Source organism: Cervus elaphus, chromosome 1, assembly GCF_910594005.1.
Source record: "Cervus elaphus chromosome 1, mCerEla1.1, whole genome shotgun sequence".
Classification (NCBI taxonomy): Eukaryota; Metazoa; Chordata; class Mammalia; order Artiodactyla; family Cervidae; genus Cervus; species Cervus elaphus.
In genome coordinates, this window is record NC_057815.1 from 70,391,297 (window position 1) to 70,417,769 (window position 26,473).

A 26,473-nucleotide genomic window follows, 5' to 3' on the forward strand; every position below is an offset into this window, starting at 1 on the left:
ACTTGGGGCAGCTTTATTTCTCCCCAGATGTACAAAACATTTCCTGCTCTGGGTTCCCCATCTGATTTTTTTTTTTTTTAAACTAGCAAACTACAGAGCCAAACTTTCCTGAGATCCTCTTAATTGCCATCAACAAGTACGGGGTCAGCCTCATTGATCCCAGAACCAAGGTGAGCAGTGACAGGGAAGAGCAGGTAAGGGGGGCTTTTCTGTCTGTACTTCTAACAAAGGACACCAGAACCAAACTTCAAGACACTCTGTCAGCTACCAATATCCTCACTTCATCTACCCTCCTGGCCACATGTCTTGAGAGGCTGTCCATGTTTGCTGTGTCTACTTCCTTACCTCTCATCTCTCCATCAAAACTGCTCTCTGAGTTACTAACGAAGTCCTCACTATGAAATCCATTCCACTCTTTACTACTTGGTCTTTCAGCAACATCAGACACTACCAACCCCTTCCCCTCTCCAGAATGCTCTCTGCCCACAATTGGTCAGGTGGCAGGCTGTGCTGGGGTAACTGATGCTCAGATGTGTGGGCTGAGCAGGTCCTACCACTGACACAGGAGAGCACAACTGGGGCTGCTGGCGAAGGGGGCAAAGACCACCATCTTCCGCTTGGATCCATGGGCCCACTCACCTGGTTTTCCTCGCATCTCCCTTGGTCTCCCTCTCAGGCACTTCCCTGGGCTGCTTCTCTACCCGGCCCGTACACTGTGTTCCACAAGGCTGTGTCTTCTTGTCTCCCTCCTTCAACTCCACTGGATCATCTCATCTGGGACTACTGTTTCAGTTTCCTCATCCTCTTAAAATTCCAATTCCAGATCCACACATGTGACAACCTCCTGGGCTTCCCTGGTTGTCCCACTAGCTGGTCCCAACCAAGGCCTGCCTCCCACAGCAGCTCCACGGCACAGCTGGCCTCTACTCTCTTGCTCCTTGCCTTGTCTGAGGGCCCAAGGTCCTTTGTGTGGGTGGTGTCTGTGGGCTGGAGCTGAGGGGAGTGAGGTCAGATGGTCCAGATGTGCAGCCTCAGATTCTCTCTGCTCCCCTAGGACATCCTAACCACTCACCCCTTCACCAAGATCTCCAACTGGAGCAGTGGCAACACCTACTTCCACATCACCATTGGGAACCTGGTGCGTGGGAGCAAACTCCTCTGTGAGACGTCACTGGTGAGAGCTCTTCCTTCCAGGCCTGGGGGCTCCCCAGCCCTGCCTTCTCTCCATCCTCCCAGTCCCCGCAACAAACAGGAGGAGTGTGCCGCCTGGTCTGCAGTCAGGATCAAGGGTCAGGTTGGGGCTAAGGTCAGGTCATATTAGGTCTGGGGGATGGGCTTATTAATCTAGAGATGAGAAACAGACCACCCACTCAGTAACTATGTCCCAGTGCCTTTAATATTTAGAGATTGAACCTTTGGCCACTGAGGTCAACAGCAGAGCTGTTAGCAATGAGGCCTCCTGGACTGAGCTCAGCTGGTACAGCCTTCAGAAATCCCTACCTCTGGGAGTGACCATAATCATAACATTTACTGCTATAGAATTAATCATACTCTACATTCTATTTGAGGCAACAATAGTCCTAACACTTATCATCACCTGATGAGGTAATCAAACAGAACACCTTAAGGCAGGCCTTTATGTTTTATTTTATACACTTAGTAGGAGCTCTCTCACTATATCCAGAATGTTACAGGCTCCCTAAATTTCTTAACATTTCACTACTGCACTCAAACAGTATCTGATTCTTGATCTAATGTCTTCACATGACTAGCATGCATTTATGGTAAAAATACCACTCTAGGGCCTTCATCTTTGATTACCCAAAGCATGTGTAGAAGCCCCCATTGCAGGTTCCGTAGTACTTACAGCCATATCACTAAAACTAAGAGGTTATGGTGTATTATGAATTGTAACAACACTAAATCCACTAACAGATTTTACAGTATATCCTTTTTTCATATTATCCCTATAATTATAACCAGTTCAATTTGCTTACATCAAACAGGTCAAAATCACTCATCACATATTCTTCCGTCAGCCACCTGGCACTTGTTATTGTAGCTGTTCTTATCCAGACACCTTGAAGTTATACAGCAGCTACCACTCTAATAATTGCCAATGGCTTCACATCATTCATCTGATTCTGCTTAACAAATTCACGTTATTAATGAATTCACAGCCAAACAATAACCTTAGGCCTACAAACATTCCTCCCAATAATAGCTACCTGATGATGGTTAGCAAGTCTGACAAATTACCTCTACCCCAGCCATTAGTCTGTTTGGAGGGCTATTTGTAGTAATAGCATCCTTCTCATGATTGACTATTACAATTACTCTAATAGGAATTAATATAGTAATTACTGCCTTATACTCCCTATACATACTCATCATAATATAACAAGGCAAATACACACATTACATTAGTAACATCTTATAATCTTTTACACAAGAAAATGCCCTCATTAACACTTCATATTTTACCTCTCTACTTCTATCACTATATCCCCAAGTCATTTTAGGCCCCTTGTACTCTAAGTATAGTTTTAAAAAATACTAGATTGTGAATCTAGAGACAGAAGATTTAGCCTTATTTACCAAGAAAGTATGTAAGAACTGCTTTAGCAATATCTGATTCTTGATCGATTGTCTTCACATGACTAGCATGCATTTATGGTAAAAATACCATGTAACATGACTTTTTCAAACTTTTAAAGGATAGTAGTTATCCATTGGTCTTAGGAACCAAAAAATTGGTGCAACTACAAATAAAAGTAATTTTCCTTTCACATGAGTTACATTATTTATATTAATACCAATTATAACAAATATCAACCAATAAGAGTGACAATATCCATTATCTCATACACTTTTATTATTAGTATAATCCCAATAATAATAATCTCTTGGCCTGCATGAATGATTATCTCAAACTGATACTGAATCACTATCCAAACTCTCAAATTATCACTCAGCTTCAAAATAGACTACTTCTCAATAATATTCGTACCAGTAGCATTATTTGTTACACAATCCATCATAGAATTCTCAATATGAAACATACACTCAGATCCTATCATCAGTGGATTCCTCAAATATTTACTCCTTTTATCGCAAGACTAATTCTTGCTACTGCTAATAACCCTTACAGCTTTTCATTGGGTGTGAGGGGGTCGGAATGATCTTTCCTGCTTATTGGGTGATGATACAGATGAGCAGATGCACATACAGCTGCTCTACAAGCAATTCTATATAACCGTATTGGAGCTACCAGATTTGTTAGCATGATTTCTGATAATTTAAATGCATAATATCTGCAACAAGTCTTTATTCTCCAACTAAATCACTCAAATATACCCCTACTAGGATTCATACTAGCTGCAACTGGAAAATCCGCCCAACTTGGCCTCCACCCAGGACTACGGTCCCTCAGCATCAGAAGGCCCTACCCCTGTCTCAGCCCTGCTCCACTCAAGCACAGTAGTGGTAGCAGGTCTTTTCTAACTCATCCACTTTTATCTTTTAACATAAAATAATAAATTTATTCAAACAATAACTGTTTATGGCAATTTGCACTCTTACCCAGAATGTTAAAAAAATATTGCTGCTTTTTCCACTTCAAGCCAACTAGGCCTATAATAGTAACAACTGGCATCAATCAACCCTCCCTAGCATTTCTCCGTATCTGTACATGTGCTTTCTTTAAAGTCATATTATTGATATGCTCTGGGCTCATTATACATAATGAACCCCTAAAACATCCATAAAAATAGGAGGCCTGTTTAAAGCAATACTCTACCACAACTGCCTTTCCCACTGGCCTAGCACTAACAGGAATGCCTTTCCTTGCTGAATTTAAAGATCTGATAATCCAAACCTGATCCTGCCAAGTCTGAGTGCCACCCCCCTCACAGCTGTCTACAGCACTCACCGTATCATCTTTGCACTACTAGGACAACCTCGCTTTCCCACCCTAACTTTAACTAATGAAAATAATCGTCTCCTAGTCAGTTCCATCAAATGTCTATTAATCAGAAGCGGGTTTTATTTTCAACAATACCCCTCCAACAACAATCCCTCAAATAACTATACCTTATTACCTAAAACCAACTTCCCTTGCCATAACCATTCTAGGTTTTACCTTAGCACTTGAAATTAATAATAACACACAGAATTTAAAGTTTACTCTTCAAATATATTCAGTTTCCAACCTCTTAGGGTATTTTCCCTAAGAGGGAAAGTATTATTATACACTGTTTATTACCCTACTTAAATCTATCAACAAACCAGAAGTCAGCCTGTTGATTAGAAAATATTTTATGAAAAACTACTTCCCTTATTCAGATAAAAATCTCTACATTAGTATCAGACCAAAAAGATCTAATCAAGGTATATTTCCTCACTCCTCATCACCCTCTTCCTAAACATAATTCTATTTAATTACCACAAGTAGTCTCCGTAATAACCACAACACCAATATGCAATAATCAACCAGTAATAATCACTAGTCAAGTACCACAGCTATATGGTGTTGCAGTTCCCATAGCCTCTTCACTAAAAATACCCAGAATCACCTGCATCATGAATTACCCAATCTCCCAAACCATTAAAGAACCTCCACTTCCTCATCTTTTAAAACATAAAATACCACTGAAAACTCTGTTATTAAATCTGAAAAAAATGCTCCTAATACAGTCTTATTGGAGATCCAAACTTCAGGGTACTGCTCAGAAGCCACAGCTGTTGTGTAACCACACACCACTAATGCTGTGCTTAGTAGGTCTGTCCTGTCTGACTCTCTGCAACCCCATGGACTGTAGCCTGCCAAGTTCTTCTGTCCATGGGGATTCTCCAGGCAAGAATACCGGAGTTGGTTGCCATGCCCCTCCCTCTAGGGGATCTTCCCAACCCAGGGATTGAACACAGGTCTCCTGCATTGCAGGTGGATTCTTTACTGTCTGAGCCACCAGGGCGCCCAAACACCACTAACATCTCCCTTAAATAAATCCAAAGTTATGACAAACCTAGACAGGGTATTAAAAAGCAAAGACATCACTTTGCTGGCAAGAGTCTGTATAAAAAGTATTCAAGCAGCTGAGAGACTGGAAAAGACCCTGATTCTGGGAAAGACTGAGGGCAGGAGAAGAGGGAAACAGATGATGAGATGGTTGGATGGCATCACTTATTCAATGGACATGAATTTGGGCAACCTCCAGGAGATGGTGAGGGACAAGGAGGCCTGGCATGCTGCAGTCCATAGGGTTGCAAGCAGTTGGACATGACTTGGTGACTGAACAACAAATAAATCTAAACACTATTAATCCCCCCAAAAATCCATGAAAATTCAACACAATTCCAACATTACCATCTACAGTCAACTTAAACCCACCATGAAGGTTTTGAAGAAAAAACCCCACAAAACTAATTACAAAGATAGTACTTAAAATACAGTGTATGCTATTATTATTCTTACATGGAATCTAACCATGGCCATTGACATGAAAAATCACTATTATTCAACTACAAGAGCACTAATGACCAACACTGAAAAATCATGCCCATTAATAAAAATTATTAACAATGCATTCACTGATCTTCCAGCTCCATCAAACATTTCGTCATCATGAAATTTTGGTTCCTAAAAGGTATTTGTTTAGTTTTACAAATCTTAACAGGTTTGTTTCTAGCAATGCACTACATATCAGACAATAACCTCCTTCTCTTTAGTTACACATATCTGCTGAGATGTAAATTACAGATGAATTGTTCAAAACATATATGCAAACAGAGCTTCTATATTCTGTATCTGCCTATTTATCCCTATAGGATGCAGTCTATATAATGGATCCTACAGTTTTCTAGAAACATGAAAACGTTGAAGTTTTCCTGTTATTTACAGTTATAGCCACAACATTTATAGGTTTTATACTACCCTGAGGACAAATATCATTTTGGGGGGGCAACAGTTATTACCAGCCTTCTCTCAGCAATCTCATATGTCAGTATAAACCTTGCTCAATAGATCTGAGGCGGTTTTTCAGTAGATAAAGCAACTCTTACACAACTCTTCACTTTCCACTTCATTCTTCCATTTATCATTGCAGCAGTAGCTGCTGTCCATCTACTAATGTTTCACGAAACAGGAGCTAATAATCCCATAGAAATCATCTGATATAGGTAAAATCCCATTTCATTCCTACTAAATTAAAGACATCCTAGGTGTCTTTTTACTAGTTCTAGAATTAGTATTAGTCCTATTTTCCAATAGTATTAGTCCTATTTTCACCTGATTTATTAGGAGATCCCAACAATTATGCCCTGGTAAATCCTCTCAATACACCACCACACATTAAACCAGTGGTGTTTTCTACTTGCATATCCTATGAACAACTCATTAATCCCAATTAACCAGAAGTACTAGCCCTAATCTTTTCAATCCTAGTCCTAATACCATTCTTCACACATCCAAAAAATGAGGTATGACATTCCAACCTCTCATCCAATGTTTATTCTTAGTAGGGATTTGAGCAACCCACAAACTAGCACCTTAGTGTGGGATCACAACAACTTAGAACCCTAGATATCTGGCTGGATGAATCCATACCTCCAGCTGTGTGGCTGAGCCCAGAGTGGGGCAGGATCTGCCTTTTCCAGGTTTCTGTCCACTGCAGTTTCCTGGGAGCTGTGTTCTGGGTAAGAGTGGGTGGCTGCGTCCTACTCGGTGCTCTGTCTTATCTTCTTGCCGCTCTTTCCAGGGCTACAAGATGGATGACCTCCTGACTTCCTATATTAGCCAGATGCTTACGGCCATGAGCAAACAGCGGGGCTCCAGGAGTGGCAAGTGAACAGTGGGAAGGTAGCTCTGGCCCTGTGCCTACCCTCTAGGAAGCAGCTGGCTCAGGACCATCAGCTACCTCTGCATCCAGGGGAAGACCTTGGCTATCCAGGCAGGGAGGCTGAACCAGCTGGCCACCACTGACTGCGCCAGCGTGGCCTCTCACCCTTCTTCCAGTGAGGTGACCTTGCCGGGATGTAGAACTCCCTCCATCCAGCCTGAAGCACCTGGTTGGTTCTAGTCCTGGCTTGCTGTGACAATCCCAGTCGTAAAAGCCTGTGCTCCTCGGATGTCATTCTTAACTCATACTAGCCCTACCACGTGACCTCTTTTGAGGTCATGGCCCAGAAATGTAACCAAGAGGACGATCTAGTTCTGTATGTTGGGAACAACCAAACAGATTATCCTGAAACCTAAAGAACTAGCTTAAGAGCCCTAAGTCCAGGAGCCTCAGCTGGGATGAGGGAGACAGACTGCTTCTAAATATTACAGTGTGAGTGCTGAGCTGCTGTTCAGATCTCCCCTGATGATCTCAGGCATAAAGCTTGTGTTTTATCTCCTGGTATGGTGGTGTCTTTGCTGGGGGAAGTTGGGGGGGCAGTGTGTGGGGCCAGGAACAGGGCCCTGTGGGGGAGTGGCCTATATAACTCTCTCTGTGGTCTGTGTGTGCAGGATCAAGCTGGTCTGGGTTTGGGGGTTGGGGTGCCTGAGCCCATAGTGTGCTAAAAGGGGCTTAACGGGACAGGCTGGGCCTGGGGTAGGTTGAGGGGAAATGCTGGATGTCAACCTGGGAGGTGGAGACCTAATTGTGGTTGGCTGGAGATCCAGAGCGGGGACCAGCTTCTGGGTCTTACCTAGGGCCAGTGGATCCAGAGTGGCCCTTGTATCCTGCCAGAAATGTCTCCTTGGTCCATCAAGAAACCTCCAAGAACCCCAGAAACCATGCTGCCTTGGGTTAATCCTTATGTCCAGTGGGTATCTGTAAAATATTACTTTGTGACTAGGATGGAACAAGCAAGTTTGGACATGACCTGGGCAGGTCTAGGGGTGAGGGCTTCAGACGGGGAAGGTGTGATGTGGGGGTGGGGCATCCCTCTGGGCTGTGGCTGGGATGAGAGCCTGGAGAAGTGACGGGGGAGAATCCTCTCGCCACAGGCATGTCAGTGATCTGTCCTCTAGACCCCTGATATTCAGCCTTGCTAGACCAGCTCGTTTGCCCTCAAACACTCAAGGGTCTGGGGTCACCTGCATGTAGGTGACAAACCACTCCACAGGAAGTGCTATTACTCTTCTCTTCAGATGCCTGTGTGGGAGGGTGGAGGGGCTGTTGTTGAAATGGAAACCCCAAATCAGACAGCCCTGCTTTCTGGGATGACAATGCGGCCGTCTGAGGCAGCCCTCCCCCACTGATGTTTACAGGACTCCACCGTCAGCCCAGGATAAACCAGAGCCACAGGGAAGGTACTGTGGTGTCTGCCTCTGCCCATCACCATATACATGGGAACGTGAGGCCCGCAGAAGGAGTGTGAATAGGTGATGGTCACATGGGTGGAATGCAACTTGCTGTTTCTAACACTGGAATTTTAGTTCTAGTTTCCCTTGATGGCCAAAGGCCACTGGGTTGTGCCCATCACCCCAATGGGGAATCAGCCAGTGACCAGCTATGAGGAAGCACCCCAGGCACGCTCTATGACGGGATATGTGTGTGGGATGAGATCTTTGCCCCTGACTCATGCCCCACGCTACTCCTCCTTTTCTGATTCTGGATGGCATCACTTTGGCACTCATCCCCTAGTCTTTTGTCAGTCTGAGTGGCCACAGAGGGGTGCAAACAGTGTATCCGTTACCTTCTGAGTTCCTGAGAGGCTGCCTTTATTTACATGCTGATATTCACCACAGCTACTCGTTTAGTGGGGAATATTATGAAGGGTTAGGATGAGACAAATCCTGTCTCACCCAAGAGCGACCAGCTCCACCTCCAGGATCACACGATTTTCCCTTTGCTCATCACTTGGAGATGGAAGGCGAGACCAGAAATGGTTTTCCTGAGGGCCTCCCTGGCTCTTCTGCACTTCTTTCTTGACCGCTCTCTACCATCAGTTCACCCTGGGCCCAGGAGGAAGAAGAAAGAGGAGGAGGCAAGTTGTGGCTAATTCTTTGAAGACAGCCCAAAGGAGAAGAGCATTCTGGATGTGGTAGAAACCATCATAAAAGAGGATTATTGGGAGGAGTCAATGCGGGCGGGGCGGGGTGGGTGTTCAGGTTATGTTTCAGGAGGAGGGTCTTCCATGGAGGGAATTGTTGGTTCATTTGCTTTCATGGTAGGCAATGCAGTTTGCAGTCTGAAGGATGGCCTCTCTGTTGGCCTCTGAAGTGGGTGCTTGGATGGGTTCAGAGACCAGCTATGTGGCCACAGGTTGTCTAACACCCTCCTTGGGATGCATCGTTGGTTTAGTGGTTTCCTTGAGAGCCTCTGCTATAATGGATTTAGAGCCTGGATGTTCCCTTTTACTTTTGGTTAAACTCCAGGAGTTTCTTCAATTTTCAAAACTTCTTCATGGAGACTTCTTACACTTGGAGTTTCTGTGGGATAGAAAATAACATAATTTCCTCCAAAGTCACTTCTCCAACCTTTGCTGGTCACATGGCAAAATCCTAGTCATCTTTAAAATGTCATCCCCTCTCTTACCATTTCATATTCTTTCCCCCTATTTCTCTCCCTACCCAGGCTTTGGGAAGACTGCTATGGTCCTCCATTCATCAAGGTGCTGGAGTTTAAGTCTATTGTCTGAGGTTCTAACTCACCACGGGAGCTGTCAGAAGGCAGATCAACATGTGCTTAAAGTTTGTGCATTTCATAACCACTCCTTCCAAAGCAGTTTGAATAGAAAAATGAATACATTCGCCATTAAAATGGGAGCTTTTTAAGGACAGAGACTCTGTCTTGCTTGTCACCCCACATACAGTGCTCAGGAGTATCTGTCACACAGTAATTGCTCAAAATACAGCTTTTTTCCTAACTGAATGACAGAAAAAATAGACAACAGAGACTTTTTATAGTAACACAGCTAGGAAACAGATTCTTATGAAAGAAAAATTAAAAACTGGATAGTGTACAAAACCAAGGACACATCTTAAATTTATCTAAGGATTTATTATATAATGAGGAACAGTGGAACTGAAATCTAGGAGAGAGTGAAAATCCTAAAAAGCAAGACCAGAATTCAGTTACTTTTGCCCTGACTGTATTTTCAGTCTTGAGAAACAGGTGCACGCATGAGTTTCATTTTTTTGTCAACCTCACAGGCAAAGAGGACTTTTATTGCACTTGAATTTATAATTAAATTCCATGACATCCAATATCTATGATATTAGGTTTTCAAATGCATGAATGTGTTATGTTTCTCCGTTTATCTGAGTCTTCTTTTTCTCACTAAACTTTTGTAGTTTTCAGTGACCAATCATCTATCTTCTTTGCAAAGGCTTACAGTATCTTCCTAAAATTCCTATTTATGTTTTTAATGCTATTTTAAATGATGCTATTTCAATTTTTAAAGTTTACAACCTTTAACTGATAATGTATCAACATACAGTTGGTTTTTTTGTACATTGACCTTGTGTCCTGAGGTATTGCTTAAGTTCCTGGTTCTAGTAGGTTTAGAGGAATTTAGAATTTTTTAATGTAAATAATCATATCTGTGAATCAGGAGTTCTATTTCTTCCTTTATGCCTGTTGTTTATCTTACTAAACTGGCTAGGATCTCTAGTACAATGCCAAACAGAAATGGCAGATATCCTTACCTTATTTCTGATCTTTGAGAGAAAATACTGTTTCACTGTTAAAAATGATATTGGCTGGAGGTTTTTGGATAAATATCTCTCATTAGATTGAGGAAGTTTCATTCTAGTCCTAGCTTACTCAGAGCTTTTATCATAAATAGTTGTTAAATTTTGTCAGTTATGCTTATGTTAATATAGTAGATTAATCTGATTAATTTTCAAATGACATGTTCTTCTAGTACTGCTGGTATAATTCTCACTTGCTCCAGATGTTTAACCCTCTTTTATTTTGATGGATTCAATCTGTTAATATTTTGTCCAGGATTTTTATGTCTAAGTTCATGAAAGACACTGATCTATAAATTTAGTTCTTATACTATCTTTGTTAGATATCTTTTTTGTAAGATTATTGCTGGCCTCAAAGAATCAGCTAGGAAATGTTCCTTTGCCTTCTTTTTCTGAGTTGGTATAAAATTGGTATTATTTTTAAATATTTGATTAACTAGTGAAACTTGTTGGGTCTGGACTTTTCTTTGTGCTATATTTTTGATACACAGATTTGATTCTGATAGATAGTGGGTTATTACAAATTTCTGTTTTTACTTCTCTCAGTTCTGGTAAGTTGTATATTTCAAGGAGTTTGTTTACTTCATTTAAATTGTCAAATTTAATGGCTTAAAATGTCTATAATTTTCCTTTATATTTTTAGGATTTGGAGACAGTCCCTCTTTCATTAATCATTCACCCATACAGGCAATCAAATTTTCTCCCTCATTCATTTTACTAAGAATCTATCAATTTTATTTATCTTTCCTAAGAACTAACTTTTCACTTTAAAAAAATTTCTCTATTGTTTTGGAGACTCAGACATAGAAAGCAGACTTGTGGACACAGTGGTGGAAGGGGATGGTGTGACAGATGGAGAGTAGCATGTAAACACATGTATTACCATGTAGTAAACAGACAGCTGGTAGGAATTTGCTGAATGATACAGGGAGCGGAAACTGTGGCGACCTAGTGGGGTGGGATGGGGTGGGAGGGTCAAGAGGCAGAGGACATATGTACACCTATGGCTGATTCACGATGATGTCTGGCAGAAACCAACACAATGTTGTAAAGCAATTATCCTCTGATTAAAAATAAAATAAAAAATTCTCTATTGTTTTATCTTTTCTATTTCATTGCTCCTATTTTTATTATGTCCTTCCTTTCACTTGGAGAAAAATTTACATTTTAGATTTTTTTTCATTTACTTATATTAGTTGGAGGCTAATTACAATATTGTAGTGTTTTTTTGCCATACATTGATATGAATCAGCCATGGATTTACATGTGTTCCCCATCTTGAACCCTCCTCCCACCTCCCTCCCCATCCCATCCCTCTGGGTCATCTTAGTGCCCCAGCCCTGAGCATTTGTCTCATGCATCAAACCTGGACTGGCAATCTGTTTCACAATTGATAATATACATGTTTCAATGCTATTCTAGATTGTTTTAATATTGATTAAGTGTCTACCTTAACAATCTACCTTCTAACATTTAAAGTTACAAATTTCCCTCTAAGTTAGACTTTAAACTGTACCCCACAAATTTTGCTGTAGTATATGCATTACCCTTTAAAAATATTTTCCAATTTCCCTTGTGACTAACCCCTTGATTAGTGAAATGTTAAGAAATACATTAATTTTCAGTATTTAGGATTATCTAGATTTTTTTTGTAATTTAATTTCTTTTGTGGTCACAGAACAGTGTGTGATTTTGATCTTTTGAAATTTACTGATGACACAGTTAACATATTTTTATTTTTGGCACCCATAACTAATTACTGTAATTTCAGTCATTTTTACTACTTTTGTTTTTTAATCTTCATATAAGTGATCCATATATTACCTTTATTATATATGTACATTTTCCAGTGAGATTTTTACTTTTGCATGCTCCCTTATCAATTAGTGCTATTTCTTTTCAGCTTAAAGAACTCTCTTTAACACTTCTTACAGAACTGGCTTAGTGGTGATGAAACTCGCCTAGCTTTTGTTTATCTGGGAAACTCTTGATCACTCCCCTTCAACTCTTGCTGGGTAGATAATTCTTGGTTGAACATTTTTTTCTTTTCAGGACTTTGAATGTATCATGCCTGTCCTTTCTGACCTGTATATTTTCTGCTTAAAATATTTGTTGATAGATTTTTGGGATTTCCCTTGTGTGTAACAAGCTGGTCTTTGCTTGCTCCTTTTAGGATTTCTCTTTATCTTTACCTTTTTAAAAAAAGAGTAGTAAAATCATATATATACACACACACATACACACACACACACACTTCTGTACCCTGACCCTTAGACTCATAATAAGTACGAATGTGGAAGTTTAATATTTTTTAATGGATACATTGTATTTCATCAACTAAGAGAATGTTCATACTGTACTATGGTTGAATGTTTGGATTATTTCCTTTTTAAAAAACTTTATTTTTAATTGGAGAATAACTGCTTTACAATGTTGTATTGGTTTCTACCATACAACCACACAAATCAGTCATAATTATGTATATATATATATCTCTCTCTCTCCTCCCTCCCCTCCCCCTTACCATTTAAATTGTAATGTGTCTTGGTGTGTGTCTTTTTGGGTTCATCTTATTTGGAACTTTCTGGGCTTCTTGGATCTGGATATCTGCTTTCTTCCCCATATTAGGAAAGTGTTCGTCCACTTTTTCTTCATTTAATTTTTCTGGCTCTTTCTCTCTTCTCCTTCTAGAAGCCCTATAATGTGAATACTATTACACTTGATGCAGTCTCAAATGTCTCATCAAGTATCTTCCCATTTTAAAATTCTTTCTTCATTTTGCTGCTGTGTCTGGGTGAGTTACATTTTTTTGTCTTCAAGTTCACAGATATATTCTTCTACCTCATCCATTCTGCTGTTGAACCCTTCTAACCTATTTTTCAGTTCAGTTATAACTACTGTTTGGTAATTTCTTATACATTTTATCTTTCTGATGAAGTTTGTACTGCTCTTCCATCTTTCCCCCCAAGATCAGTGATCACATTTATGACCATTAATTTTAACTCTTTAGCAGGTAGATTGCTTATCCCTATTTCATTTAGTTCCTTTTCTGAGGTTTGGTCATTCTTTTATTTGGAACGTATTTCTCTGTCCTCTCATTTTGCTTAATTCTCTGTGTCCATGTATGAGGTAAATCAGCAATCTCTTCTAGATTTGTTTTATGGCTTTCTGTGTGGTCTATTTTGGCAAATATGCCATGTACATTTGAAAATGTTGGTATTCTGCAGTTGTTGAATGTAATATTTTCTGTCAATTAGAAAACTGATAGAAAATAGAAAAATTATAATATTTTCTGTCAAGTTCTCTGAAAGTACTCAGATATCCTTTCTGATTTTATTTTTTGTGTGTTGTTCTTTCAGGTGATGGGAGAAGAATCTTAAAATCTCTGAGTATGACTTCTTTCAGTCTTTTTAAAATATGTTTTGATGCTTGGCTCTTAAGTATATAATTTACAGTGTCTTCCTGATACAGCAACTGTTTATCATTATGAAATCTTTATTTCTAGTAATGCTCCATGTTTTGAAGTTTTCAGATATTATTTCTTATGCTTGTTTTTACATGGCATATTATTTTCTATCCTTTTGGTTTTACTTTATTTGTGTTTTTATATTTTAAGTATTTCTTTTGTAGACAGCATATGTTTGGGTCCTCCTTTCTTCTATCCAGTCTGACATTCCCTACTCCTGGTTTTGAGAATTTGGTTCATTTATATTTATGTAATTAATAAAATGGTTGAATTTATGACATGTTTCAACTTGTTTTCTATTTGTTTTGTGTATTGTTTTGTTTCCTTTGTTATTTTTCTCCTCAATTCATCTGTTACAAGAGATATTCTCCTGCTGGCTTTGAAGAAGTAAGATGCAATGTTGTGAGAAAGCCTTATGACTAGGGCCTGAAGTAGTCTCTAGGCTCTTAGAGCAAAACGCTTTGAAGAATGATTAAGAAAACATAGATGGCTTTGAACTTGTAAGGAACTAAATTCTGCCAATGACCAGTGAACTTGGAAGAGGACTGTATCTCAGATGAGGTTACAGTCCAGGCCAACATCTTGATGTTATCCTGTTGAGATTTTATGCAGGGGACCCAGCAAAACAATGCCTGGACTCCTGGCCTGCACAAACTGTAAGATGATAGATTTGTGTTGTTTTGAGCTTCTAGGTTTCTGGTAATTTGCTAACACAGCAATTAAAAACTAACCATATGGTAATAGAATATATCCAAAAAGAAGCATAAAAATTAAATAGGATAAAGGACTTCCCTGGTGGTCCAGTGGCTAAGACTCCCCACTCCTAATGCAGGGGGGGTCCAGGTTCCCTCCCTGGGCAGGGAACTAGATCTGACATGCCACAACTAAGAGATTTCAAGGCATAACTAAAGATCCCATGTGATACAGCTATGACCTGGTGCAGTCAAAAGAAAAAAAAATTAAAATCGAATAGGTTAAAAATAAAAATAAATGATCTGGGTAATAGGAATCCCAAAAAGAGAGTAGTGGGAGAAAAATATTTGAAAAAATACAGACACAACATTTATTTTCTTACTGATCTCAGAAATTTAGCAAACCCTAAGCAGATAAATACACTCACATACACTAAGGTAAACCATAATTCAGAACTGTGAGAAAAATCAACTTCTGTTGTTTAAGGCACCCAGTCCTTGGTACTTCATTTTGGAAGCCCTAGTTTACTAATAGATTACTAAAAATCATAAGGTAGCTGGAACACAGCCTTCAGTCATCTTAAGAGCCAGCAGAGTGATCTTTTTAAAATCCATAAAACAGAGTCACTGGAGATCATGCTATATCTTAAGAAATTTGAGTCATTTTGGTTAAAACATTCAACTTTATAGTAGAAAAGACCACTGCTCTTCAAAGTTCTGAATTTATTTTTTCATGGTCTCTATGGACCCATTCCTACAACTCTAAGTAATGTATGTATTGAACACTGCCAGCTGGTACACAGCAACTCAAGATCTTCACCACTGTCCACAAGAAGTTAAATTAATTCACGATTTTGTGACTGTACCAACTTTACTTAAGGCTTTAAGAGCTATGGGAGGAAACTGTATTATGAACTGCCTCCTAACTGGTTTTCTCTTTGACATTGCATTGGCTTCCCAAACCAGTAACTCACTATGTGATTATCTCCACAACCTCCTAAATAACAAACTCTAGCTTCCCTTCTCTTACTGGACCTATCTCACTCAGTCCTGAGTTATTTTGCTGAATAACACGTTATTCTGCTATTCTATCCTTTTACCCAGAAGTTTAAGGATATTGCTCCTTTGTTTGAAACTCATTTGTCATTTCCTGATTGTTTATATGCAGAGCCTAGACTCTAGTCCAGAATTCCAGGATCTCAGCAATTTTCTCTTTCTAACTTCCAACGTAATCACAACTGGAGCCACATAAAGCACATTCGGCCCCGGCTGTCCTGGTCCTAGATGCCTGAACCAAAGATGTCAACTGCTATACCTTTGCCTGCTTCCTCACTGGTTCTCTGTGGGCCAGAGCTCTGTTCTCTTGAACCGCTCTCCACAGAGAGCTTTCAGGTACTTCAGAGTGCCTGATACAAAGTGGGTACTCAATAATAATTGTGATGAATGAATATATGAACAAGAGAGCACATAAACAACCACATTAAAAATCTTCCAAGGAGTCTCACTGCTTAAGAGGATAAAGTCCACAATGCATCTGCATGTTAAGGGCCCCTCAGCCCAGCCTATTTTTCCCAGCTGCTCATTGGTTCCCACCCCCTGATTTTTAGACTCCTTCAATTCTTGTCAGGAACATTAAAGGCAGGCCATGCCTCCTGGAGGCAATGGGTAGGGATGAAGAGATGGGAGGGTGCTAGGCCTCTGACTTTACCTGTGTAACTGGTGATACCTTGGAGGATTTTTTCACTCTGGCTTTCTCTCAACCTAGAAGGAAGCAGAATGTTCATGAGCCTCACAGACCTCTTTCAAAGTGACAATAATAACAGGCAGTGGACAGAAAAGTACATTACCCAGTCAAATGCTAACTTAGGCAGAGGGTTTGTAGCACCCCCCTTAAAAGATAACTCAGATGAAATGATGGGCATGATGAGGTCTAAGGAACCATGGTCCCTTTTAGCTAAAATTCTTCTACCAGATGTCCCCTCCCCCGCCTTGAACCTTGTAATCTTGTAGCATTTTTCCCTCAAGAATTCTCAAATGTCATTTTTTTTTGACAGATAAAAAGACTATGGTCTGGAAAGGGGCAGTGATTTTTCCACGGTCACCCAGCAACTAAAGGAAAAGCCAGGACTAAAACCCAGGCTTCCTGGCGTGTGATCTTGCCCTTTACACAGCACCTTGCTATGTCCCACCTTGTGGAAGGGGGGAAGGTGGAGGCACTTGTTCTGAACAATCTTCAACCCCTCTCCTCTCCCAACTGATCCACACGGGATCTGTATTAACAGGCTTTGATTAAACTTTAGTGAGAGCCCTAATTCTTAGAATATGATCTTGTGTTAGGAGGAAGAAGGGGTGTGAGGAGCTGCAGGCAGCATGAGGAGAAATGGGAGGTTAGGATGATAAAACCCTGTCTCCCTGAGGATTTGCCACGTGGGGTTATAGGAAGAATGTAACTGTTTTTTTCTTAAATTTCTGTAAAACCATTCATACTTTTGGAAAAAAAATCATTTAAAATTACAAATAAATGCTTACCAAATAGAATAAAATATGGCAACAATGAAAACTGCAGAAAGAATATCCAAGAAAATCCACATGAACATATAGAAATTTGGTGTCTGCAAAACAGAAAACACAGTTATAGGAGTTTGCAGCTGGAAGGGATTGTAGCTCATGTGGGTCAAGTCCCTTGCTTGAACCAGGGATGGAGCAGGGGCAGAGCAGGGGGAGGAACCATGATTGCCAGAGTTGGTGTCAAACACAAAGGGTACCCACTGCTATCCTAACAATCCCCTCTTACATGTGCCAAGGGCCCTACAAGGGCTAAAACACTCCACACACTTCATCTCCCTGCACCCTCGACTGAGGTGTGAGGGAGTCCCAGAGATGTCACATAGCAAGTCTATTCTGGACCCAGGACTACAAGCCCAAGTTTCTTGACTTCCAGTGCTCTGTGTGTTCATGGCACAGCTTTCCAAACCTGGCTGTGCACTAAATCTACCTGAGCATCAGATTTTAGTAATACAGGTTTCTGGGCCTTATTAAGAGACTCAGGGAGTAGAATTTCTGCTCTCCAGAAACAAGTAATCAGTCTATGAACCAGCATTTAGGAATCATTCCCCTAAATCACTGTGCTTCAAAGAAGCATGCTGAAAATACAATTCTTAACCAAGACTAACATGCCTACTTCTTGAGTCTCCTTGCATAAATCACCCATTTCACAAAGCTCCATCTTCTAGCTTCATTTGCATGAGCTTTTACATTCTCTGGTTTGATCCTCCCTTTCTACCTTCATTATTTCACCGCCAATACTATTTGATGGTACTGGGTCTGACATGATTTTTTCTTTCTTAAGCCATTTTCCACCCAATCACAAGGTCTTTTCTTGGACTGATTAGTAATGATAATAATATTAACAATAATAACACAAATGATTGTGATAATGATGAGCACACCTAACATTAATGAGCATTTATAGGAGCTAAGGAAATGCTATAAGCATGTTAAGGGTATTTGCACAGCAATCCTTTGAACAGATCTAGTAGGCAGGTACAGTAGAAGCTTTTAACCAAGTTCCACTAATCTAAGGCTCCTAATGCCCTATGGTGGAGAAGAAAATGGCAACCCACTCCAGTATTCTTGCCTAGAGAATCCCGTGGACAGAGGAGCCTGGTGGGCGGCTGTCCAGTGGGCTGCAGAGAGTTGGACACGACTGAAGCGACTTAGCATGCATGCATACACTGGAGAAGGAAATGGCAATCCACTCCAGTGTTCTTGCCCGAATACTTGCCTGAATCCCAGGGACAGAGGAGCCTGGTGGGCAGGCTGGTGGGCCATCTATGGGGTCGCACAGAGTCGGACATGACTGAAGCGACTTAGCAGCAGCAGCAATGCCCTTTGGGCACCTGACCAATGCCTTGGCCTGTTCTAGGATGCCCATCGGGTGTGCTGTACAGTCACTAAGAATCAGTTGTTCTTACTGTCCATATGGCTTTATAACAACTGTACTTGTTATGATTGTGCAGTATAATTAAATATTACTCAGATCTGTAAAAATTGAGTAAAAAAAATATGCCAGTTTCAAAGGAAATTAAGTCAAGGCTTAGAATTACTTGATGATGAAAGGAAAGGTTATTAAAAAATAAACTGCAGATTTCCCTGGTGGTGCAGTGAGTAAGAATTCGCCTCCAATGCAGGAGATGCAGAAAATGTGGGTTCAATCCCTGGGTTGAGAAGACCTCCTGGAGGAGGAAATGGCAACCCACTCCAGTAATCTTGTCTGGAGAATCCCATGGACAGAGGAGCCTGGCCGGCTACAATTCACAGGGTCGCACAACTGGGGAACTGAGCACATACGCATGTCAACGCAGGGGACAAGCATTCAATCCTTGCTCTGGGAAGCTTTCACATACTGAAGGACAACTAAAGACCATGCACCACAACTACTGAGTGCATGCTTTAGAGCCCAGAAGCCATAATTACTGAGCCTGCACGCCACAACTACTGGAGCCTACACACTCTCGGGCCCGAGAACTGCAGATGCTGAGCTTGTGTGCCCTAGATGCTACGCTCCACAACAAGAAAGGCCACTGAAATGAGAAGCCTTCTTTCTCACTGCAATGAAGAGTGGCCCTTGCTTGCCGCAACTAGAGAAAGCCCTTGCAAAGCAATGAAGAACCAGCACAGCCCTAAAAAACAAACAAACAAACAAACAAAACTGCAAATGAATTAGGTATGAGTGAAACAGTAAGAGACTAGGGGTGGTGGGATTATTATAAAAATCTGGGTGGATTCCTCATTCTCCCAATGACTTTAAGAATCAGACATGACTTAGTGACTGAATAACAACCAAAGGAAACAAAACTTAGAAATTATACTTGGTTCATTTCAGAGTATATATAAGCAAGGGAATGCAGAATTCAATCAGCTAAAATGCCCTCAAAGGAAAGACCTTGAGTCTTTGTCAAAAGGTGAATAAGCATTTTTAAACATATGAAGTATGTATGTGGTGGATTGTTTATAAAAATGACCACAATATTTATCACCAAATGCAGGCCTGTATGGAATATGACTTTGTTGTTCCTCTCCATCAAGAAGTGAAGTGTGTCTCTCCTCTGCCCCCGTTAAATCTGGACAACCATGTGATCACCTTTGGCCAGGGGAACATTAGCAAATGTCACACTTGGGAGATCTTTGAAAAGGCATATGCATTGGGGCTTGACCTCTCTTGTTGCTGAGAACCCAATGCCACCAGGAGAACATGAGCAAGTTAGCTTCATCGAGGATGAGTGACTAAATGAAGACAGACCTCAGTCATCCCAGGTAGAATCCTAGACATATGGGTGAGGCCATCCTAGATCACCTAGCCCAGCCAAAGTGGCTGGGACCAGAGAAAGCACTCAACCATCATAAAGAATGTGACAAATATTTGTCAGTTTTAAGCCACTAAGTATTAGATAGGTTTTTTCAACATAGTAAAATGCTAACATACCACATATCATTTATTTCACAATTCCTCATCTAAAATTTTTGAATTAATAGATCGCTAAGCAGACAGGATTATATTGGATAAAAATTGCTTCTACTGCAGTACTTTTAATTCCCAGTTTACAAATAACAAACTGAAGCCCAGACAAGTTAACTAACATTTCCAAGTTCACCCAGTAAGGGGTTGGGCCAAGATCTGAGTCAGCATATTCTAACCCAGAGTGTGGGTTGCTTAGGGAGGCCCATGGATATTGGCCTTACCTTCCTGAACAAACCGACCTTGAGTCCTTTAAAAAAGCGCAGGCCAGGTGTAGAAACAAGCTTTTGACTTAACATCCTTTCCACTCTCTGAATTTTGAATCACATGAATTTATTATAAATTCAAATATTAAATTGAAAAGTTTTACTTAATAAAGTTTTATTTAATATACCCAAAGGGACAACTTTCAGACATTATTGGTTTAGAGGGATAGGATTATGGAGGGGTATATTGATTTCCAATTTATGTATTTTAGAATGATTGAATTTTATATACTGAACAAGTTTACTCTAACCAATTTTTAAAAACAAAAATGCTAGAAAATGTATAATATATACATGATGGAGGATATTACAGAGACAGACAAGTAGAGAGGCTTCACCTATGCCAAGGGACCTGTCATCCAAGGTTTCCTTGAGGGTAATCTGCAGAATGCTGCCCAAGGCACCAAGGAAGAAGGAATAAGTAGTTTGACAATTCCACCATAGGGCCTCAATGCACTACTGGCTCTATGAGATTGTGCCCATGGCCCTCATCACCTCATACCTGCTCCTGACCCTGATCAAGTCAGAAACAAGGACCAGTGACACTGGAGGCATGGAGAAAGCAACCCAAAATATGTAAGCTTCTCATTTAGGTTTCTCTGACTAAAACTCTGATGTTCAAGGCAGTTTAGAGTTTGGGTTATTACTCTGGACAAGACACTTGATGTTGAATTGAGGCTTCTTGGTGATTAAAAAGAACTTTAAAAATTATCTAAGAGTGACTATAGAGAAACTATGGAATCTGAGTGAGATCTTATTCAGGGACAAGAAAAGACTGAGGTCACAGAGCAGTTTTCTGCTGTAGGCTATTGTGTCTGACTCAGTCATCCCATTCTACCTCTACACTGATAAGAAAAATTAGCTCTGTATCAGTTAACTGGCTAGCTGGGGCTCCCTTCGTAGATAATAAGTGATAGGATTTGTCTGGAAGTGTAAGCCAGATGTTCAGGCCCCCATGCCTTTAACCATAAGCAGTAGCTGGATACACACTCTCCTTTTCAAAAGCATTTTTGCTCAGGATACACAGTTTTCATTTGGTTTCTTTCCCACACCTCATATCACTATCATTGTTGTTGTACCTTCAGAAAGGTGGGGCTGCAGTAACAAAACTCTGGAATCTGACCTCATTCTGAATATTGCATTCATGTGATGATGTCAAGGATCTTAACTTCAAGTTTCAGATTCCCCATGGTGATACTCCTAGTGGGCTGAATTCAACTCCAGAGCACTGAATTACATTATGCATGAAAGGCACATGGTGAGGATTCAATAAACAGTGATTATTATACCATTAATAATAATTTATCCCTGAAAAATCACAGAAGGTGCTGGGTGAGAGAAGGGGGAATGCCACATCTTCAATGTCACGTAAGTCTCTGCTCTTAAGTAGCTCACCTAGAGACTACACAGTATGCTAGGTGGGGGTGGGGAGGGGGGCAGAGACTCCTATTGTACCAGACTTGGAAGAACAATCTGGACAACCAGCTCACCATGAAGTAGTAAGGGTGATTGATCTGCTTCAGGACCTCGAGATTGTCTGTTGTCACTGAATGAATACTGGAACACCAGACCAGTGAGAAGAGCCAAGGTTCATTGACGAGGTATACATTGATGGTGATGTTAGCTGCTTTATATTCTCTGGGAAGAAAAAGAACCCACAGGAGATTTAGATTTAATCTCACTCTCACATCTAAAAGGCAAACAGCCACCGTGTCGTGAAAGGTTGTTGCTTAAATCACCGGAAACACCTGGTCAAGTGACAACTTATGATATGACATGCTGAATTAGCTCATGTTGCAATGAGGATAAAGCTCTAGTCTTAATACCTTTACTCCTGTACCAACAGTAGTATTTTATTCTTTTTTTATTTTTAAAATTTTTATTGAAATACAGTTGATTTACAATGTTGTGTCAGTTTCAGGTTTATAGCAAAGTGATTCAATTATACGTATATACCTCTATCTAAATCTATACCTATTCTTTTTTAGAAACTTCTTCATTGTAGATTATTGTAAGATGTTGACTAGCTTCCTGTGCTACACTCTAGGTCCTTGTTGGTTATCTGTTTTATTTATAGTAGTGTGTTTATTTTAATCCCATACTCCTAATTTATCCCTTTTCCTTTGGTAACCATAAGCTTGTTCTCTATGTCAACGGTAATAGTAGTATTTTAGTAAACTACATGCCCTAAGACAAAAAAGGAAGGAAGGAAGGGAGAGAGGGAGGAAAAAGGAAAGCCCTGTCCGAATCCGTCAATTTCAATTCATGGTGTAAATATTCCTACAGTTTTTCTCCCATAAGCTGCTACGTGCCAGCCGCAGTACACTATCGTGTAGCAAATGTACTTACTTCCATCAGAGTGCTTACCACCTTCTACTCTATTTATCTGCTTTCTATCAGTCTTCTTTACCTGACTGTAGCAAATTAAAGGCAAAGACTGTGTTACTCGTCTCTGCATATCCAGTACCTGCTTCATAAGTAGTTAACTGAAGAAATAAAGAAATGAATGTTGATCTGGTAAATATTTACACTTCAAATATAAAGAAATTTTTAAAGCACTTAGTAGGGGAAATGGAACCCAAATGCCAGTAGGTATTTGTGCACTGTCTAAAGAGACAGAAAGTAAGTAGAAGAACATCTAGTAATTCTAGTCAAGTTGTCACTTCTTGGAAAACCTCTCACAAAATACAGCAGGTAATCCCTTGAAAATTTTTTGCTGTAACCTTGAAATGGCATAGCATATTGGAACAGCTCTGTGCAAGTCTGCATTTGAATCTATCTTTGCCTTGTACTAGCTTCACAAGTTCTTAGGCTCAGTGTAAAAACTGTAAGATAAAAATAATAATACCACTTTCGAAGGAGTGCTTGCAATTAGTTATCCATATTGGGTATCTAAGACAATTCTAATGTCTTAGAGTTGTCTCTAAGATAATTCTAAAGATCACCTAAAGATTAAGACAAAAACCAGAAATAAGGATACAGTAGTAAAAAGCTACCTTTTAAAACTTTTTGAAATCAACATGCAAAAACCATTTACAATTTCTATATATTAATAATGAACCTATAAAAACTGAAACATAATGTACCATTAACAATTACCTCAAAGAAATGTAAATACATAGGTATTAACAAAACAAGCATAGGATCTGTAAGCTATAAACTACAAACTATTGATGAAGGTAATCAAAGAATATTTAAGAAGTGAAGAGATGTGTATTTATGAATTGGAAGACTTAGCATCATAAAATTCTCCTCAAACTGATCTATAGGTTAATGCAATTTCTACCAAAATATCACCAAGGTTTTTTTTTTTTTTTTTTTTATACAATTAACCTGACTCTAAAATGTATGTCAAAAGGCACAGCCCAAAATTAACTAAAACTCTATTGAAAAAGAAGAATAAAGTGAGACAGACTCACTCTACTTAAGTCTTACTATATAGCTACAGTAATCAAGACAGTGTGGTATTAGGGAAGGAACAGACATATGGAACCATGGAACACAATTTTAAACCCAGAAATAGACCATAAGAATATGTCAAAATGATTTTTGACAAAGGTGTAAAAGCAATTCAGTGGGATAAGAGTTTTTCAACAAATGGTACTAGAGCAATAGGACAGGCATATATAGGCAAAAACCCAGAAAACCTCAACTTATGCCACATACTTCATATAAAAATTGACTCAAACGGATCACAGACAAATACATAATGTAAAACTACAAAACTTTCAGGAAAAATTGAGACCTATGGGCTAGACAGAGAACTCTTAGACTTGACAGTAAAAGCATGATATATAAATGAGAAAACTGATGTTAGACCTAATAAAAAATTTAGAACTTTTGTTCTGTGGAAGAATCTTAAGGAGATGCTACAGACCAGAAATAGACTGGGACAAAATATTTGCAAACAGAACATCCAACAAAGGATTTTATCTATCCATGTTTTGTTAGAACTCTCCAACATGACCTGTCCATTTTGGGTGGCCCTACACTGATGGCATGGCTCATAGTTTCATTGAGTTAGACAAGGCTGTGATCCATGTGACCAGTTTGGTTAGTTTTCTGTAACTGTGGTGGTTTTCATTCTGTCTGCCTTCTGATGGATAAGGATAAGAAGTTTGTGGAAGCTTTCTGATGGGAGGGACTGGCTGAGGTGGAATCTGGGTCTTGCTCTGATGGGCGGGGCCATGCTCAGTAAATCTTTAATCCAATTTTCTATTGATGGGTGGGGCTGTGTTCTCTCTCATAGTTTGGCCTGAGGTCAAACTATGGTAGGGGTAATGGCAACGTCCTTCAAAAGGGCTTATGCCAGCATGCCATGGCTTCCAGGACTGTTGTATTCAGTGACCCTGAGCCCATGGCAGGCCACAGTCAACCCACGCCTCTGCTGGAGACTCCTGGACACTCACAGGCAAGTCTGGCTCAGTATTTTGTGGGGTCACTGCTCCTTTCTCCTGGGTCCTGGTGTGCACAAGGTTTTGTTTGTGCCCTCCAAGAGTCTGTTTCCCCAGTCCTGTGCGAGTTCTGCAATCAAATCCCACTGCCTTCAAAGTCAAATTCCCTGGGAATTCTCAGTCCCTTTGTTCGATCCCCAGGTTGGGAAATCTGTTGTGAGCTCTAGAACTTTTGCAACAGTACGAGAACTTCTTTGGTATAACTGTTCTCCAGTTTATGGGTCGTCTGCTTGGTGGCTCTGCAGTGGGGCTAATGGTGGCCTCTTCCAAGGGGACTTATGCCACAATGCCACGCCTCCCAGGTCTGCTGCAGCCAGAGCCCCTGTCCCTGTGGCAGGCCACTGCTGACCCATGCCTTTGCAGGAGACACTCAAACACTCAAAGGCAGGTCTGGCTCAGTCTTGTGGGGTCCCTGGGTCCTGATACACACAAGGTTTTGCTTGAGCCCTCTGAGTCACTGGTGGGTATGGGGTTTGATTTTAAACATGATTTTGCCCCTCCAACTATCTTGTTGGGGGTTTCTCCTTTGCCCTTGGATATGGGGTATCTTTTTTTGGTGGGGTCCAACATTCTCTTGTCAATGGTTATTCAGTGCTTAGTTGCAATTTTGGAGTTTTTGCAGAAGATGAGCGTACATCCTTCTACTCAAACTCATGGCATTAGAAACTTACTCCCCACTGGGCCAATACTGGCATATTGGGAAGAGAACTTATTCATCTCTTCATCTAGACTTTCAAACTACTGCACAATTGAACTCATCTCACATGCTAGCAAAGTAAGGCTCAAAATTCTCCAAGCAAGGCTTCAACAGTACGTGAACTGAGAACTTACAGATGTTCAAGCTGGATTTAAAAAAGGCAGAGGAACCAGAGATCAAATTGCCAACATCCGTTGGATCACAGAAAAAGCAATGGAGTTCCAAAAAAACATCTATTTCTGCTTTATTGACTACACCAAAGCCTTTGACTGTGTGGATCACAACAAACTGTGGAAAATTCTTCAAGAGATGGGAATATCAGACCACCTTACCTGCCTCCTGAGAAATCTGTATGCAGGTCAAGAAGCAACAGCAAGAACTGGACATGGAACAATCCACTGGTTCCAAGTTGGGAAAGGAGTACATCAAGGCTGTATATTGTCACCCTGCTTATTTACCTTATATGCAGAGTGCATCATGCAAAATGCTGGACTGTGTGAAGCACAGGCTGGAATCAAGATTGCTGGGAGAAATATCAGTAACCTGAGATATGCAGATGACACCATCTTTATGGCAGAAAGAGAAGTGGAACTTAAGAACCTCTTGATGAAAGTGAAAGAGAAGAGTGAAAAAGCTGACTTAAAACTCAACATTCAAAAAACAAAGATCATGGCATCCTGTCCCATCACGTCATGGCAA

General features: G+C 40.4%; 2 protein-coding genes across 9 annotated transcripts in view; one reads left to right on the forward strand and one right to left on the reverse strand.

Annotated features, from left to right (window-relative positions):
* MYO7A (myosin VIIA) overlaps nt 1-7,390 on the forward strand; it is a 104,327-nt gene extending 96,937 nt beyond the window's left edge. For all 8 annotated transcript variants that reach the window (XM_043908155.1, XM_043908165.1, XM_043908175.1 and 5 more), the window contains 3 exons: nt 87-170; nt 1,055-1,174; nt 6,756-7,390. In XM_043908155.1, coding sequence (XP_043764090.1) covers nt 87-170; nt 1,055-1,174; nt 6,756-6,845 — 294 coding nt within the window. In that variant the 3' untranslated portion in view covers nt 6,846-7,390. The remainder of the gene's footprint in view (nt 1-86; nt 171-1,054; nt 1,175-6,755) is intronic.
* Nucleotides 7,391-8,950: 1,560 nt separating this feature from the next.
* GDPD4 (glycerophosphodiester phosphodiesterase domain containing 4) overlaps nt 8,951-26,473 on the reverse strand; it is a 170,780-nt gene continuing 153,257 nt past the window's right edge. The window contains exons 14-17 of the mRNA XM_043908215.1: nt 22,114-22,261; nt 17,369-17,451; nt 16,548-16,600; nt 8,951-9,418 (exon numbers count right to left, since the gene is read on the reverse strand). Coding sequence (XP_043764150.1) covers nt 9,354-9,418; nt 16,548-16,600; nt 17,369-17,451; nt 22,114-22,261 — 349 coding nt within the window. The 3' untranslated portion in view covers nt 8,951-9,353. The remainder of the gene's footprint in view (nt 9,419-16,547; nt 16,601-17,368; nt 17,452-22,113; nt 22,262-26,473) is intronic.